This window comes from Grus americana, chromosome 4, assembly GCF_028858705.1.
Source record: "Grus americana isolate bGruAme1 chromosome 4, bGruAme1.mat, whole genome shotgun sequence".
In the NCBI taxonomy this organism is placed as follows: Eukaryota; Metazoa; Chordata; class Aves; order Gruiformes; family Gruidae; genus Grus; species Grus americana.
The window spans coordinates 57,359,466-57,376,515 of record NC_072855.1 but is presented as its reverse complement, the minus strand read 5'-3'; the positions used below and the strand labels follow the sequence as shown (position 1 = coordinate 57,376,515).

At 38.7% G+C, this 17,050-nt stretch overlaps 1 protein-coding gene across 1 annotated transcript in view; it reads left to right on the top strand.

The window, feature by feature from the left end:
- The window catches only part of COL25A1 (collagen type XXV alpha 1 chain), a 314,927-nt gene extending 302,414 nt beyond the window's left edge, over positions 1-12,513 (top strand). Inside the window, exons 30-35 of the mRNA XM_054824657.1 lie at positions 1,374-1,454; positions 3,379-3,414; positions 4,282-4,335; positions 9,530-9,583; positions 11,389-11,415; positions 12,159-12,513. Coding sequence (XP_054680632.1) covers positions 1,374-1,454; positions 3,379-3,414; positions 4,282-4,335; positions 9,530-9,583; positions 11,389-11,415; positions 12,159-12,242 — 336 coding nt within the window. The 3' untranslated portion in view covers positions 12,243-12,513. The remainder of the gene's footprint in view (positions 1-1,373; positions 1,455-3,378; positions 3,415-4,281; positions 4,336-9,529; positions 9,584-11,388; positions 11,416-12,158) is intronic.
- Positions 12,514-17,050: the final 4,537 nt, after the last annotated feature.

Genomic DNA, 17,050 nt, shown 5'->3' with positions numbered 1-17,050 from the left:
TTAGAGCTAGTGGTGTTGTCAGGCACGATCATTTTAATTACTATGACTCCCTAATTGCATGCACCTTTCTCAAAAAATAAGTAAGAGGAGGAGGGTTTTTTTGGTTTAGTTTTTGGGTTTTGTTTTGTGCTTTTAAGGTGTGAGACAGAAAATCAGAGGTTTGACTCGTTATGAGACTGTTTGTGTTACTTTGGCGCAAGAAGCTAGAGTCATAAATCATTTTTTGAAGTCAAGTCTGTTCCATCTTAGCACCAGTCCTGCCTTACCTCAGGCTTTTGGCCTGAGACTCAGGCTTCTGTGAGATTTCTCAGGTCTGTTTCCAAAACTTCAGCATTTTCAGTGCTACTGCTCTGAAAGTCACATCGAGTCAAATAGAAGAATGAAGAAATGGCTACCTAGGCAGGGTGCAAAGGAAGCAGATGATGTCTGGAGTTACTTAAAGCAGTAGACTAGATTCTACTCAGATTTTTTTTTTTTTAAATATGAATATGATATAAGGTAACATAATACATCAAAGAGAAACCTAGGAACAAGGCCATGGGGAGCAGCCTGGATGAAATACCTGCGTATTTCTGTTTCCCAAAAGAGGCAGGTGTGGTCAGTACTCTTTTTGACTGGGCAGCCCTCATGCTGAGGTAGTTTTTCATGATGCGAGAATGATTTATTAGCAACTCCAAGCCCACCATTATCCTCTCAGTGATGTAATAGCCTGTGCATAATTTAACAATCACAACAAGTAGCATTTCTTACATTGTTTAAACTTCTCTGTATGAACACAGAAACTATGGAGGTCCCAAATAGCTTGGCTGTATAACCTACACTGCTTCTTTTAATTTGTTACTGTTTAATTATGTATGCTTAAAGGTTTAAAATATCTTTATGTAAGATTTTGCTGCAAATTCCAGTTTGCTGTAAGAAAAAATATTGCATCCTTACAAAATGTACTTTACAGGAGAGCCCACTGTAGAAACCTGCAGTTTTGAGGCTTATTTTTCTGAAAGTTCTTTCCATTTGAATTATCTGGATGGAGTGGTTTATGGGATTTGAGGAAATTCCCAAAACCCCTGAAACTCACACTTAATTCAAACCATCTAACTATAGTGATAATTACTAGGAAAAGATTCAAAAGAATCTGTTACTCATAAGTTTGCTGCAGTTTTTTTCACACAGATTTTAAATCTCCAGCAGACGCTTCCCAAGTGCTTTTGCCCAGTACTCTCTCAGTATGTAAAGTGTCAGTAAACTGAGAAGGTTGAACTTGTGTCTTTGTTTCAAACTGGAATTTGCAGCCGTTTCTGAGACTGGCTTCTTCTATCCCAGCTTAAACACCCGTTATAGCACGAAAAAATTGGCATTTATACTTTTACGTTTAGGGTGAACCAGGGTTAAATGGTCTTAAAGGATTGAAGGGTGAACCGGGTCAAAAGGGTGACAGAGGGCCCCTTGGTCTTCCAGTAAGTAAAAAACCCCAACTGTTCAATCTCAGTGCAAATCAGAAACTTCTCTTTCTACTCCTGATGAGCAACTCTGGTTTACTCAACAGCACACATAGAACGTACCACATTAGAGCAGAGCATCAGTCTTGTTTTGTTTTACCCCAAATCTGTGCTATCGTCCAAAGTAACATCCTGTAACACCCAGTGCTGTCAGGTTTTTTTGTTATGTGTCAGTTGAAAGTGTTCAGTGTCACAAGGATGCCATCACCCCCATTACATTAGTCATATTGTATTTAAGTGTTGTATGGTCTTCACGTTAAAAAAGGCATCTTCCCTTTCCCCTCCACCCCCATCTCTTCAGTTACTCTTCCTCTGTTTGCACTTCTGCAGTTAAAATGGAGAGGTCTAACTGAGGAAAGTTAAAAATTGGTTTGGGGAACTTTATTGTTTTTCTCATTCATTAGGGATGGTGGATTGTTACTTTTCCTTCTCCTGTAGAAAATTTCCATTCTGAGTGTTTGGCATAAATTTCGTCTTAGAAATAAATGAAGGATGTTAAAAATAAATTTTCATGTGGAGACATTATGGTTCTTAAAATTTAGGTTGACAAGAGAGAAAACACTTTGTGTGCTTACTTTTTGTGTTTGAAAGCACTCTGAAAATTTAATTTTATTTTTTCCTCACAAAAAATAGTTCATTTTTCCTTTTTTTTTTAATGTGAGGATTACTCCATGTGAGTATATGGTTACTAGTAAAATGGAGGAAAAAGACTTAGTTAACCAAAAGGAAGCCAAACCCCTCTGATTAATATTTTCAAGAATTATGCGCAGGGCCTCTGGACATGGTCAGCTTCACTGAGAATTTTAATTTATTTTGAAAAAAAAGAGATCATTTTCAAGTTGACAGTTACAGCTATGTAAAGAGGGAGCTTTGGAGGTCTGAACCAACCCCCTGAAAATGCCTAAAGGGAAGAAGAGAGTTTTGGCTCTGCCAGAAATATTTGTTCTAACCCAGAGCAAAATATGCCATCAGTTTTTTAAATTTATATAGATCTTGTCTTGCTCCTCCTTACTACTTTTTTCTAAATATCATTTTAAGGAGCAAAGTCCCAGTGTTTGACTTTCTAAAAATGTCTCGTTTTCACCGTTAATAAGACTTTGGGCGGGGGGGGGCGGGGGGGGTTGGGCCAGATTATTCCCTATGTCCCAAAGAGTTTTGGTCCCCCAGCCCCAGCGTTCCTGCCAGCGGTGCTGGGAGAGTCGAGCACATCTTTCGCTGCTGCTCTGTTATTCGCCTAAAATCCACCAGAGGTCATCCCCTCCCCAAGGATGCTGAAGCAAAGAGCCCGAGGTGCCGGGTGCTACCCACTTCCAGCCCTTGACTCTGCTCTGAACTGGGACTTTATTGGGAAAACAGGAAATGTGATTGTCTCCCGGGCTCTTGGAAATGAATGAGGGCATTGTAGTCAGGATCTAGATTTTTTGGCTGCATAATGCAGTATTCTTGCACTTAAATACTTCCTATCACAGTTAACATACATTTTTCTTTCTTTGTGTAGTATTCAGTATTGTCGTTATTTACCAATTAGATAGCATGCAAGTATATTACAAAGTAAATATTTGCGTGTTAAAGCTCAAAAACACCCTAACATCTGGTGTTTGTAGCACTCCTATAGCTTGACGTTATTCTGGTCTAATATACCATGACGTGAAGGCAGGGGTGAGTCAGTGACGTTCCGCTAATGTGAGAACAGAATCAGGCTCTTGATGTTTTATGTGAATTTTTAACTAACATGCTGTAGTAATGTGATACCCATTCCAGAACTCTGTCACAACTTGTACTGTACGTTTGAATTATGTTTATTCATCAGCACCACTTACTAATCTCACGTTCTTGTCATTCGTGTTGTACCCATCATCCATGCTTCCACCTAACCACACAGGGAGCATCTGGCTTAGACGGAAAGCCAGGACCCCGGGTGAGTCCCTCATCTTTCTGTGCCGCTCTTCGTTACCAAGTCCGCGTGCCGGCTGCACTCACACACCGCACGGCGGAAGGAAGGCCGAACGCCACAGGCATTTTCCATGCTGTAAAGAGGGGGCTTTGAGCAAACTCTTAGGGCAATGTGTGTGGGAAGGAGAATGCAATTCTCTGTAGAAGGAGCTCTGAATCTGAAAAAGGCAGTTGTGGTTTTGATTTTTGGTTGGGCAACTGCCTTGGTTGGGGTGCTTATTTTCCTAAGTACGGTTAGGGATTTAGCTTATACAGGAAAACATACTTCTTCAGTGCTAATATGGAATCAGTGAAATGGATGCAGACATGCTGGGGTTCTGCCGTAGGCATTCTCATATTAAACATAAATGTTAAATCATTTGCTTTTTATAATGATAAAGAAATGGATAAAGTCAAAGAGGAGTGGAGTTATGTATTTCAAGGCTTCTGTAAGATTCCCATTGATCACTGCAACAGATAAGTCCCACCTTACAGGTGGACGTTTCAATTTAAAAAATAATCAATGTTTTAAAAAAATAATAAATCTTTGTTTGACCCTGTCATTTTTCCTGGCAAAATTTATTTCAATAAATTTAAAATCTTTGTAAATCTAATGACTTCCATGCAATAAAGTAAAAGCCAATGAGAAGAAAGGTGGGTTACCGCATAACAGGAGAGTTTATACATGGAGTTTTGAAAGCCAAATGGATTTGTTTGACCAGGTCCCATCACAATTAAATCTGAATTTTGAACCAGTGAAGACTGATTCCATGTTAGTTCTTGGCTAGAAGACTAAAACTAAAGACTTATAAGAACAAGACCTCTCTCTTACCCCCGTTGTTTCCTTTCGCAGGGTGTAGATGGTCCAGTTGGTCCCCATGGCCCTGCAGGTCCTAAAGGAGACAGAGTAAGTACATGTTCCGTGTGCTTCTCTTTACAAAGCGACTGCCGCAATGGCAAAATGTCATATGGCTGCTTATAGTATGCCTAGATGTTCCTAAATGTAACAGTATCTCATCTGTTTAAGGATCAGCCCAGAACTGTATATGCCTTCTAGTTACACACACATTTATCTGTTTAAGGGTTGATTTTGTAACTCATTAACTTCCGAGGAGCTGGTATTTTGTGATGACTAATCAGTAAGAAACTTGCAGGACTTTCAAGTTCACAGTGCTACACAGAACATAATTTTGGTTGGTTTCATTATTTTGCATAAATGGATTGAGAGAACAAACTGGGACAAAAGAAGATGGTGTGATCTGATTATACATATATGTATGCAGTGGCAAAAAAATGAGTATTTCTCACCTCTTTAAATGTTTTTATCTTGAAAAAAAATCTCTAAGCTCTACAAAATTTAAACTTTTCTTCCTTTTTTTTAAGCCTCAAAGATAGGAGCCCTCCTATTTAATTTGAAATATTCACAGTAAATTTTCTCCAATGGCAATAGGATAGGGACCTTAATCTTTAACTGTGAGCCTGTCATCTCTAACAATATAACCATCAACTTGTACAACAAAACAAAAGATGATACTTTCTACTAACTAAAACCTCCAAAGAGTTGCCAGCCCAGCATTTTGTCTCTTTGAATTTCTCACTTTAACAAAACAGCTCTGCTAAAACAACTTCAGACTTGCTGTATTAAGGACGCAGCCGTATGGCACAGGTCCAGTTAGCTTTAACAGCCGTACATCTGAGAAAGGTATGCATGACTTGATGGTTCATTCTTACAGAGATGTCTGTTGAGAAATAAATACAAGACATGCAGCATAGTCCAAAATAAGAACAGTACACTGTAGTTACCACTCAGGCTAGTTAACTGTCTGAAGAACTTGGGTATTTTTCTTTTTTTCCTAGGGGATTACAGATTCAAGTCTTTTTTTCAACTAGGACATAACTTTTTTTTTCTATAAACTCTGTGAAAAGATAGTTGAATATCATCTTCTGAACTTCAGGAAATAATGTAGATGAGATATACATGTAGAAGCACATATGAATACTGTACATTTTATTCTCTCATTAAGAGCTTTTATCTTGAACGATATGCATATGTACTACCAGTTGAAATTTCTTTCAAAAACAATGCACTATAATATAAAGTATTCTTCTAATGCATGGAGGATAACTATAGTTGTTTTTTCTTATGAAAGTATCTAAGGTCACACAGCTGGATCTAGAGTCAGCCCTACCATGGCTTTTGACAAGTAGTAGTTACAAAGGGGATAGGAACTGCGGCGATGCAAATCAGTTCAATAATTGCATGAGCACAGAGGGACAGATTGACAAAAATATATGAAAGTAAGGTGTGCAAGAAATTCCTGCATGCCCACCATTTTCTGTGTAGCTAAATGAATGGGAGGAAGTTCACAAGCAAGATGGAAGTTTTTTTCTCCAAGCAATCAACTAGCAAGATTATTGCTGTAATTGTTCATTTAATTATTCAGTACTGTTTGGGAGGAGGAGTTGTTTGTAGCACAGTTATCTAGCAGGTGCCTGGCATTGATATATGTCTTGTTATCTAAATAGCAAATCATGTGTTTTTAATGCAGTTTCACAACTTGAATTTGCAACTGTTGAACTTGTTTATGTGAAAGCAGGAGGAAAACATTTTTGTCTGCAGATTTCAGACTTTGCCTTTTAGTTAAAAATGGTGCATAATGCCACTGCTCACTATCACTGGACAGGATCACATTTGGTCCATACTGATAAGAAAAACCTTGGGCCAATATTAACATACAAGGGCACTAGGGATTCCTAATGTGAAACATAACCGTATTCTTAAATCCATGTTATTTAAAATTTGGAAAGACAATCTCCTTTAAGAGAATACATGTAAAATGCTGGTCATTATATATTTATGTCTCCTTAAAAGTAAAGGAAAACAAGTATGATCAAACTGAAACCTAGTGATTTCTTCTATAGAAATCATAGATTCATTGTTGCATAGGCTGCATTTGAGGCAACGCTGAATTACTCTTCTTAGGTAGACCGGACTGTTGTGCAAATTAAGGTTGGTTGGTTTCCAATTTAGCTATTTAATTAAAATAGAAAACAGTCTTTATACAAAACTTATTTAGATGGTGAGGAAGTAGACTAGGAAAATAGTGCATGTCACTAGAAAATAGGAAAACATGAATTTTAGAACAAATGAGCTATTAACTCACTGTGTGAGCTTAAGTATGTCATTTTCCCTCTAAACTTTAAATTGTTCATTGATTATTAAAAGCTAACACAGGATTTAACACTTCCTGAAGTGTGATGCTGGTAAACATTCCAATACTGTGGTTTCGTGCATTTCTTTTGGTAGAAACAGAAATGGTAATTAATAGTGTGAATTAAAATCATTTATTAGGCTGGTGTCTTAATCCTTAATAAATTTGTCAGCTATTGAAAATACCATTTTGCTAGGTGCTTAGCTTTTACTGAGACCGTCTTCATTAAATGGAGGAGTTGATTATAATGCGCCTCTGAATCTGGCTGTGTACCTATTAATCTCACTCATATATTGTCTTGAGAGAAAATAGAAAACATTGGTAAACAGATAAACATCTTAAACTACTACTAGCGAAAGGGGACACGTAAACCTGAAGGGTAATGACAGGCATAATGTGTATCCAACTTCTTGTCTGTCTAAAAGAAGCTGAAAGACAAAATTAATGAAACGCTCATTTCCTGCAACTCTTGCCTTGAAGGCAAAGACCTGGTTTTGAGGTTTGGTTTTGGCTCTCCAATGTGTAGCCTGTGCAACACTGTCATCACTACACGCATTCTGTACTGGGAGAGAAAGTGCATCCTCTTTAATTTGGTTAAAATATTTGTCACCATGACAGTGTTAGGAAATCTTCCTCTCAATCTTAATGGAGACACCAATTATGCAGCTTTCTTCATGCAAATGATAGTTCATATTCACCCGTGATTCAGGAGACTGAAGTGAAATAGGAGGCAAAACCAAAGGCTATGGTTTCTGTCCTTTGGGCACTGATGAATTGTCTTACGAAAAGATATTAAAAACCTTCCTGAAGTTTGCGAATGTCTGTTTCCCTGAAGGAAATGCTTTATCGTGATGGCTGAGGGCAGTATGCCCATGACGGTCCATCAATCTTATATAATCCATAAACATTCTGGACTTCATCGGATATTCCAAACACATTGCAGCATGTGCTTTGTATTGGAGGCAAAAAATTGTGAGATACATTTCTCTAAATATATACTTACATAACAGATGAGATTATTTCCTAGACTGATACATTCGGTATCTTTATGTCTACCATATGTTTAGCAACGTTATAGGCCTATCTTGAGAGGACTTTGTACAGTCGTCTTTGCTGTTGAAGATTTTTAAAAAAGATACTTAACTATTCTTGACATATTTCAAGCATCGACGAAACACTTTTGTAGCTGTTATATACATAGGTCAGCACACGAGTTTCTTCTCAGCAGAAAGTTTTAAAGCTGCGAGGGATTTACTGTTTTGCAAATCAGCTGTTACTTCCCAACACCTCCTATTGTTCTGCAAGGGCATCCAGCCCAAGCGCTGCTCAGAAATAACTGGAGATTAACCGAAGCCAGAAAGATCAGACATTGCACACCTAATCACCACTACAATAAAGTGAGTATAGACAGTGTCCACCTATGTAAAAATATGAGCTATCTAAAATAGATCAAATGTCAGTTACTCTGACAGACTTCTTACTGCTGTGATTATTGAACAACAGGTTCAGACTCAGTTTATTCTGGTGCCTGCTTTTTTGTATTGTCCACTCAATAAAACTTAGCACCCCATTTTCAGAGCTCTGCTAAGGGACATGGCTGTGCCGATGATCACCACTATTAATTAGGCACACATCCACATCTCTGTCTTGTACTTTTAATAGAGTAATGTATTAATAATGAGTGGTAAATAACTCATATTTTTAGAGGATCTGGTACACATCATTATCTCAAGAGCTTAAGTGCAGCAATTGCCAGGATGAAACACAGCGCTTCTGTATGCCAGGAGCCTTGCACGAAGCCTTGCATTAGGTTATGGTAAGGAAAGGAGGTGAAGAAGGGATCCAAATAACCCTACATAACAAATCCAGAGTAGGAGCTTTGAAAACTGGAGGTGGTCAGGACCTTTTTTTTTTTATCTCCTCAACACTTTGAGCAGTTTAGTTCTCTCAAGAGAGTATGGCTTTTCTGCTGGCTTCTATTCAGAAGAGCGAGCATCATGGTCTGAAACAACACTGCTGCCCACGCCTGCTTACCAGCCCTGCCTCCCTAACAAGCTCGCAGAGGGCTGTGCTTGCAGTTGCATGGGCTAATGCTGGCTGACTCAGGCAGTTTAACTCCATATCAATCTTGACTAAGAACAATTGGAGAGCAAAGATGATTACTACTGTCAGCCTGAAATTTGTCGCCTTGAAATTTCATTTCATTTGGAAAAGTTTGCTCTATGTTAAGCTTGCAAAATGATTTTGGTAGCATCCCTCTGGAAACTGGTAATTTTCCTGTGGATTTTAGTGCAGAATGAGATTACTTCTGGAGTAATCTCTGTACTTGTTTGTCTTGCACATTAGTACAGTTTTGATTTAATAAACCAGGGTATTGACATCACTAATCTAGAATCCCATACAGCAGTTAGCAACACAGTACAGTGCATGCGATAGTCTTCACAATGTCACTGTTAATAGCATTGCCTGCTTAAATACAAGCTTTGATTGACACATTATGTTTGTTTGTCACTGTGTCGCATCTCAGCTTGATGCTGTATATCCTCAGTTTTCATTACAACATTGGATTTTTACTGAGTGTGATGTTGCAGCTGTTACAAGCTTAAAATTGAAATCAGTGCAAGTACAGTTTGAAAAATATTTTCAATTACTAATGGACTTAAGAATAAGTGTAATATCATATGCCCCAAAAGTCATTTTGCCTAGAAAGTAATATACACCTTCTCTTTGCCCCCTTAATCATTAAAAAAAAAAAAAAAAATGAGCTTGGATATTTTTGGCTCAAAAGATTTTGGAATGTGTAAACTTTAACCTAAAGCACTTGGTAGAGATCCTTTCTATCTAAGATAGACAATGTTTTTGTTTGCTTGTTCTGTGTTCTTTTCTTAGGGTGAAAAGGGAACCGTAGGTGACCCCGGACCCAGAGGACCATACGGCTTGCCTGTAAGTTCCACATAGTTTGTACACATTGTGCTTTTCATCACTCCTTGATTAAACTTTGTTTGCTTTATGACTGCTTTTCACCTAGCAATACTATTAGTTGGAAAAGCCAAAGGTAGATGATAATCCCTGACATTGCAAGGTCGCTGGTCTGTGTCGCAGACTTAGACTCCTACCCATGCACGTGGTCACGCAAAAGTAATGAAAGAGACCTGACATGAACCAGCAAGGGAGAGGAAATCCAGAATGCAAGTGCTCCTGTTCCTGCAGCCTGTGGCCATCAGCTGTGTGGGGACCATGTGAGAGTGTCAGGAGTTCAGGATGAACTGTGGAAAGCTGTGGTTTTCTTAATGTCAGTAAGCTGCTTGGATTTCCATGTCTTGTGGTTTAACCCGGCAGGCAGCTAAAACAACCACACAGCTGCTCGCTCACTCTCACCCACAGTGGGATGTGGGGGAGAACTGGGGGAAAAAAAAGGTAAAACTCATGGGTTGAGATAAAGATAGTTTAATATGACAGAAAGGGAAGATGATGATGATAAAATAATATATATATAAAACAAGTGATGCACAGCACAATGGCTCACCACCCACAGACCACCGATGCCCAGCTAGTTCCTGAGCCAGGGTCCAAAGCCCCTGCCAACTTCCCGCAAGCTATATACTGAGCGTGATGTCATATGGTATAGAATATCGCTTTGGCCAGTTTGGGTCAGCTGTCCTGGCCATGCCCCCTCCCAGCTTCTTGTGCACCCCCAGCCTCCTCGCTGGCGGGGCAGTCTGAGAAGCTGAAAAGTCCTTGACTCTGTGTAAGCACTGCTTAGCAACAACCAAAACATCAGTGTGTTATCAACATTAATCTCATACTAAATCCAAAAGACAGCACTATACCCGCTACTAGGAAGAAAATTAACTCTATCCCAGCCAAAACCAGGACACCGTACTGCAAGACTACTTCACCATTATATTTTTGTTTTGTTGGACACTTCAGAGACCAGTTTTGGACCAGTTTTGTTTTCATTTCTGTGCTGTGTGCTCAGGAGCAATTTAAAAAGTTCATTGTTGATCATTCATAGGTGGAGATGGTATGCTTTAAATCAATCATTTAAATGATATTATCCATTTATAAAATATGAGTGAGAACTTCCTTTGGCCTAACAAGGATAGCCCCAATAATATCAGTTGACTTACTGTATTTGCTTTGCTGATGACTGGGTCAGGTGTGTACATATACACATGTCTCTTCTGTACTTTGACACAAGAAAAGCCATGTAAATGTGTTTGGCCAGGCATAACTAGCCTCTACAAGAGATTTGCAATGTTTCCATACCCTCTCCAGTCTAACCTGTTTGATTAATTAATTTAAGCTGGAATACAGACTCTTGGTTTAATTGGATCCATTTAATTGGATCAGGAGTCAATGACTAGAGACAGGCTCCATGGAGTGTTAAATTAGCTTGCAGCGCATGTTTATCTGAGGGTCACTTTTGTGAGTTAAAAAAAATCCAATTTCCTCCTTTCTGTGAACTAAAAATGAAAAATGATAGGCTTTTCTGTATTTTTAGCTTGCGCCTGGTGTCTTGCGTACAAACAAAATTTTACAGTCAAGCAAAATTTTACAGTCAAGTTATCAGTTCCTGGAAATGTGCAACACTGACAGAAATGTCCTTCACTAAGGGCAATGCTGTGCGTACAGCCTCGCTAACATGGGGTACCACTGTACAGAGGGAGCACAGAAATCGGGCATCAAGGCGGCCGTTGGTATCACAGCTTAGGGACGCTAATGCAGTTTATATGGTTCTTTGGCAGGGCAAAGATGGCGAGCCTGGCCTTGATGTAAGTAATATGTATGACCAATACACTCTTAATGGTAGGTAAGCATCTTTCAAGAAATAGCTTACTGAGTGTAACACCTTTGTTTCCATTTAGTGTGCATGTAGTACATACAGAGAGTGTGCTAAATGCTGCATTTGCTCTTTCTCTATGATAAAGAGGACAGAGATTATGCAATATACAGACTTTTTCAACAGACCCCACCAGAATCAGTGCTTAGTAATACAAGTAGTGTGTCTTTTCGAAGTCAATAGGCTGAAAAACTGTGCTTGGTAAGAAACTATTCAGACTTGTGACTCAGTCGTAGAAGAACAAGGAGTCACTAACATTTGGTTAAGTAAATTTATCCTAATTAAAGAGAATAAATCCATTACCTGTAAGGAATACATTTCAAAATATAGGCTTTTTCTTTGGCATGCTAAGACAACTTACTGAAAGCTTTTTCCTCTAGTCCTACACTGAAATCCCTAGCTTGGAGGCGTCTTTTCCAGAACGTACATATGCTACATAGCATGGACTATTGCCATTTTGAGTGATATGATTTGGTGGCAAAATGACTCTACCAAACACTATGACTTACTTGTCTCACATGCTCTTGTGTGCATGCATGTGTGCACACATAACACACATATACATACAAAGCATGTAGTGAAATCATCTTTTTTTTATGTTTTCCAAGAGTATTTGAAAGCTTAACCTGCATGTGAATAGAAGTCGACCTATCTTTGTCCATTTTGTTTTTATAGGGATTCCCTGGTCCTCGAGGAGAAAAGGGTGATATAGGAGAAAAGGGAGAAAAGGTGACCGCAGTGTTATTAACCATTGCTTGATTCCTCAGCCTAGTCAGTTCTGCTGTCTTTATGCTATAAATTGTCCCATTAAAACTTATCTTTGGTTTTACTGTGTGCCAAAAGGCAGGTCACAGATACATGCTAAGCAAAATCATGAAAAACCATGAAAATATATGCACAGAACTAGTAATATCAACATGTCCCAAAGCACAGCTTGTTTTTAGGCTTATTTTCTCCAATCCATCCTACGCATTGAAAATCCTTGTCAGCCTGAAATTTTTAATGAAGACATCACTGAAATGTGTCATTGTAGTAGTAATTTCATACTGAAGACCCCAGCTCTGTCCCTTGGCAGTATTTGCAGTATAACTGTTGATCCTAGTATACCGTGCCTGTACACGCTACTTGTCCCACACCAAATGCTGGATGACAGGAACTGTTTTAATTTTTATTTTTACACTGTCTTATTTACAATTAAGTACTTTGTGATAGTTCTGGATTGAAATTAAATTATATACTCTATTATTCCAGTAAACCAACTAGACAGTGAAGTTAACAGAAACAGCCTAACTTCATTTTCACTGCCTGACACAGCGACTTGGACATATGTTTAGTAAAAAGCAATTTAGGACTAAATGCGTGCAGAGAAAGCTCATGAGCAAATCCTCCTAGCTCTAACCAACACAGAGCCCAGTTGCTAAAACTGCTGAATTAGCACTCCTGCCAAGCCACTTAATATAAAAGTCCATACACACAGCAGGTGATTTTTCTAGTTCAGACTACTATTTTTCCTAGCTGACATCTGCAGGGTTATACTATCCCATCACAGTATCTTAAACAAGAAGCAAGGTTAAAAATTCACCGTGGCTGTTTGAGGTCATCTCCTTTTCTTAATATACTGTCAGGCAAAACACTTCCCAAGAATGCATTGATATGGGTACCACGAAATGTATCCTTCCCTCCTGTCCCTTGTTATATTGCTTATTTTGAGCTCAGAGATCACCAGTAAGGTACTGATTTTGCAGAACAGCTGTTGCTTAAGCAGATGCTCTATGAATATTATAAAGGCAGTGTCTGACCTGGCAGAGCAATCACAATGAACGGTGAGCTCTTGCTTGCTGTCAAAGACTACAGGTCTGTCTGTCACAAGCAAACAGCTTTTCTTTTTGAGAGCAGTTATCAGTAGAAAGGTGTAACTGATAACTGCCAGCTCTGATCGATGACTGGCAAAATGGCCAGCCTGTGCTAAATGGGAGTTACAGTAGGTGCCAAATCGAATGACCTTAACAGTGTGTTCTCATACTGGGATACATTAGAAGGGTTGTGCACAGGACATTAAAATAAGTTATTACCCCTCTCTAATCAATCCTGATGAGGTTGCTTGAATACTGCAGACGGTATTTTGAGCCTCCCAGTTCAACAAAAACTTGAGAAATCGGAGAGGAAGAAGGTGACCAAGCTGGCAGGGGCCTGGGGCACATGCAACCGATAGAAGAGGTTGAAGGAGGTGGACTGGCTTAGTCTGACAAAGAGGAGGCCAAACTACTTGAAGCGGAGATACAAAGATGATGGAGCAAAACTCTTCTGGGTAATGGCAAATGGGAAAACACAGGACCTGCTCCTGGGAGTTCAGAGTGGCTATTAGGAAAACTTTGTTCGCTGTGAGGGCAGCACAGCACTGGGACAGTTTACTCAGAGAGGTGGCTGAACCACTGCCCATGGAGGACTGCAGGACCTGGTCTGGTCTGACCTGATCTAGGGTCAGGAATTGTCCTGCTCAGGATGGGAAGTTTAGACTAGGCGACCTCCAGAGCTCCCTTCTAACCAGACCTTCTGAGGCTGTGCTTTCATGTACAGCTAGAGATAGGCAGACATCCTCAAAAAAACTTCCCCCTAAAAGCATCCCCCTAAAACTTCAGGAAAAGGCGAAACCTGTTTCTTGAGGAGAATGAATGGGATAAAGTACTTAGCAAGTCTGACAGATATTTGAGAAACCATGTTATCTTATGGGTTTCAGATTAAGAGGATTGCCAGGAAGTCTGTAGAGTGAAAATGGAGATGGAATCTCTGCCTTAAAAATTCTCAGAATATTCAAAGAAAATTAGAAGGCAAAGTAAGGTCTTTCTCAGCGAAACATCAGGGAAGACGTAGCTGATACCTCTATGAAAGAGACTTCTGTTGCAGTTTTGACACATTTTTTCCAGAAATGAGGGAATACTTGTATCTTGCAGGTAAACTGGTTTCACCAAAACCACCTTCCCTCCATCAGTTGTTCCTTTTCCAAATGGAAGGCTGACTCTCAAAAGACACAAAGGAATGCAATTAATAGAAGCTTTCATTATAACAAATTTTTTCAGTTCTGATGTTTTTCCTTATGCAAATTACTAATTATCTGTGACCAAATTGGTGCACCCATTTCAACAGAGATAAACCAGTTTACAAGTTGAGGGTCCAGCTCATGGTTTCTTGGGTTTTAAATATTCCTTATGGTATTGGTTGTTAGACTGACATTGCACAAGTTGAGATTAGCAAGTTTCTAGTTAAGAAACTTAATTCAAATTGCATTGCAAAAATATATATCTTTACTAACATTCTATTGAGAACCAGTGACACTTATTTTTTTCATAGATGTGCTTTGATAGGTAATAAATCTTTATTTCCTCAGCCTGAGTCCTAGACCGATGATTTTTATTTTAGCCTGTCAGTAGTTCTGCTACAGTGAAAGCAGGTCAGTGTTTGCATTATAATGTCTGCTTAACTTGGCTGTAAAAATAATTTTTAGAAGTGTTCTAGCTGTAATTACTTATATAAAATTATAGTCAGGTTTGTACAATAGATTTTGTATTTTCAAATTGTATGAATAGGGAAAAAAAATCCTTTTAAAAAAGAATAACCTTTAACAAAAGGTAGAGCTTGTGTTGTGGGTAGAGGGAGGGAAGGGGGCCCTGATCCCAAATGTGCAGTTGTGTCTTTTGTTATAAATATTGACAGAGGAGTATAATGTATCCCAACAGTGGCTGGAAAGGCATCATCCTTTTGCCCCTGTACTCTGCCTTGAAAATCCGTACATGCAAGATAGTTCAAACCACAGTGATGTTACAGAAGTCCCACAAATTTGCATTTCTCTAGGCACTGAGGAAGGTCAGGAAGGAATTTTTTTTTATCTTCATTATATGTAGATTCTCTGTATCTCCTGTGGATCTCTATAGTTCAGGGTAAGGAGGTGAAGATTAAGAGACCAGAACTCAGTTTGTGGAAAAAGTAGTAAAGTACCCAGGAAATCCAGACTATTCTCTATACCAATGACTGCTGTATTGGTTTGAATAAGATCATAGGTTTGCCCTGCAAAACTGGAAGTTTAAATAGTTATCTGCTGACTTGTAACACAGGCTAAGGAAATACAAGTCCTAAAGAAATAAAAAAGTCAGAAACCAAACTGTACTGTCCATTTTCAGAATAATTTTTGGAGAATGTCCATGCTCTATGCTTGCACACGCTCACAGCAAATGTATTGGTGTTCCATCGAGCACGAACATCAAGAGATTTGACCCTAAAACTGCTGGGCTTCTGTGCTACGCTATCATGTTTACAGTTTAAGATGAAAACTTAGCCAACTTTACAGTTCCTGACTCATGGGGATTTTTTTACATCACAATCTTTTAATTTGATAAAGAAGGGTAATGTTTGGGTTGCTGTTTTCCTAAATATTATCCTGCGACTCTTTGGCACACAGAAAAGATAGACAAGAAACTTTGCTCCTATTGTGTGATGAATGCAGTATGTTTTGTTTATGGAAAAGATTTTTTCATATGAATGTGTCAAGTATGCTATGATATTAAATGAATAATGTGCTTTCCTTCCTTTTTTAGATATGATATAGCTAATTATTTTTAATTGTGTAAAAATGGTTTTTCTCTCTTGTTTAATAGACTAAGTCTTTCTTACTGGTGTGGAACTAGTTCCATGTTTATATGCTGTGCTTCACCAAAGTCCGTCTGTCTTTCCAAAGGGGCATTCCTTCCTTCTCCTTCTACCTTCATTCCTTACAATTCCTCTGTCTTTTTTACCCTTTTCCTCACAGATTAAATCCTCCCAATAGCCACAACCTCGCTTGCTGGTTCTCCAATGTCATACTAATTTTCCTATGACTATTTTTCCCATTTCTTTGTGGTACTCCTGATTTACTCATCCTTCCTATCCCATTTTTTACAATCCTAGTCCAATTTGTTTGATTATTTTTTAACAGAACCTTTTTTGATTTTTTGTGAAATTGAGAGCAAACCTGAAACTCATTTACCATTGTGATCAACTGGTGTGAAATCAATTATAAAATGAACTCTCTAAACACCTTATACTGCTTGAAGGTGAGGTCATTTTTGCAGGTAGCTTTGCTGAGGGGCGTCAACTCATTTCCATGAGTAATTAAAGCATTAGAAGTTTTACATTTAAAAAGAAAACTCAGTGTGAAATCAAAGGACTAAATTTTGGTAAAATAAGTAGATGAAACATTGCCTGCAGCAGAGAGAACATTTAAATGCTGGAATATTTAAATAAAGAATCTAATTACCACTTCTGATTATGATACCAAGACATTATGACATCATTGAAAATGTCATAGCACCTCTCCATCAAGCAGTTCGAATGTTTTGATTCCTGTAACAGGGTTTGAAATGCTCGTGTTGTATTTGGAGTGACAGGAGTGCACCCTCAGTGATGTCTGTGGGTTTCTGTGGACACCACTGAGAACAGGATTTGTCCCAAATTCTTACCAGAGTGCAAAGGGTCAGTTCAGCAACAGATGCTCCAGGCCAAATTCACCCTTGACGTGACTCCATGGAAGCTGACAG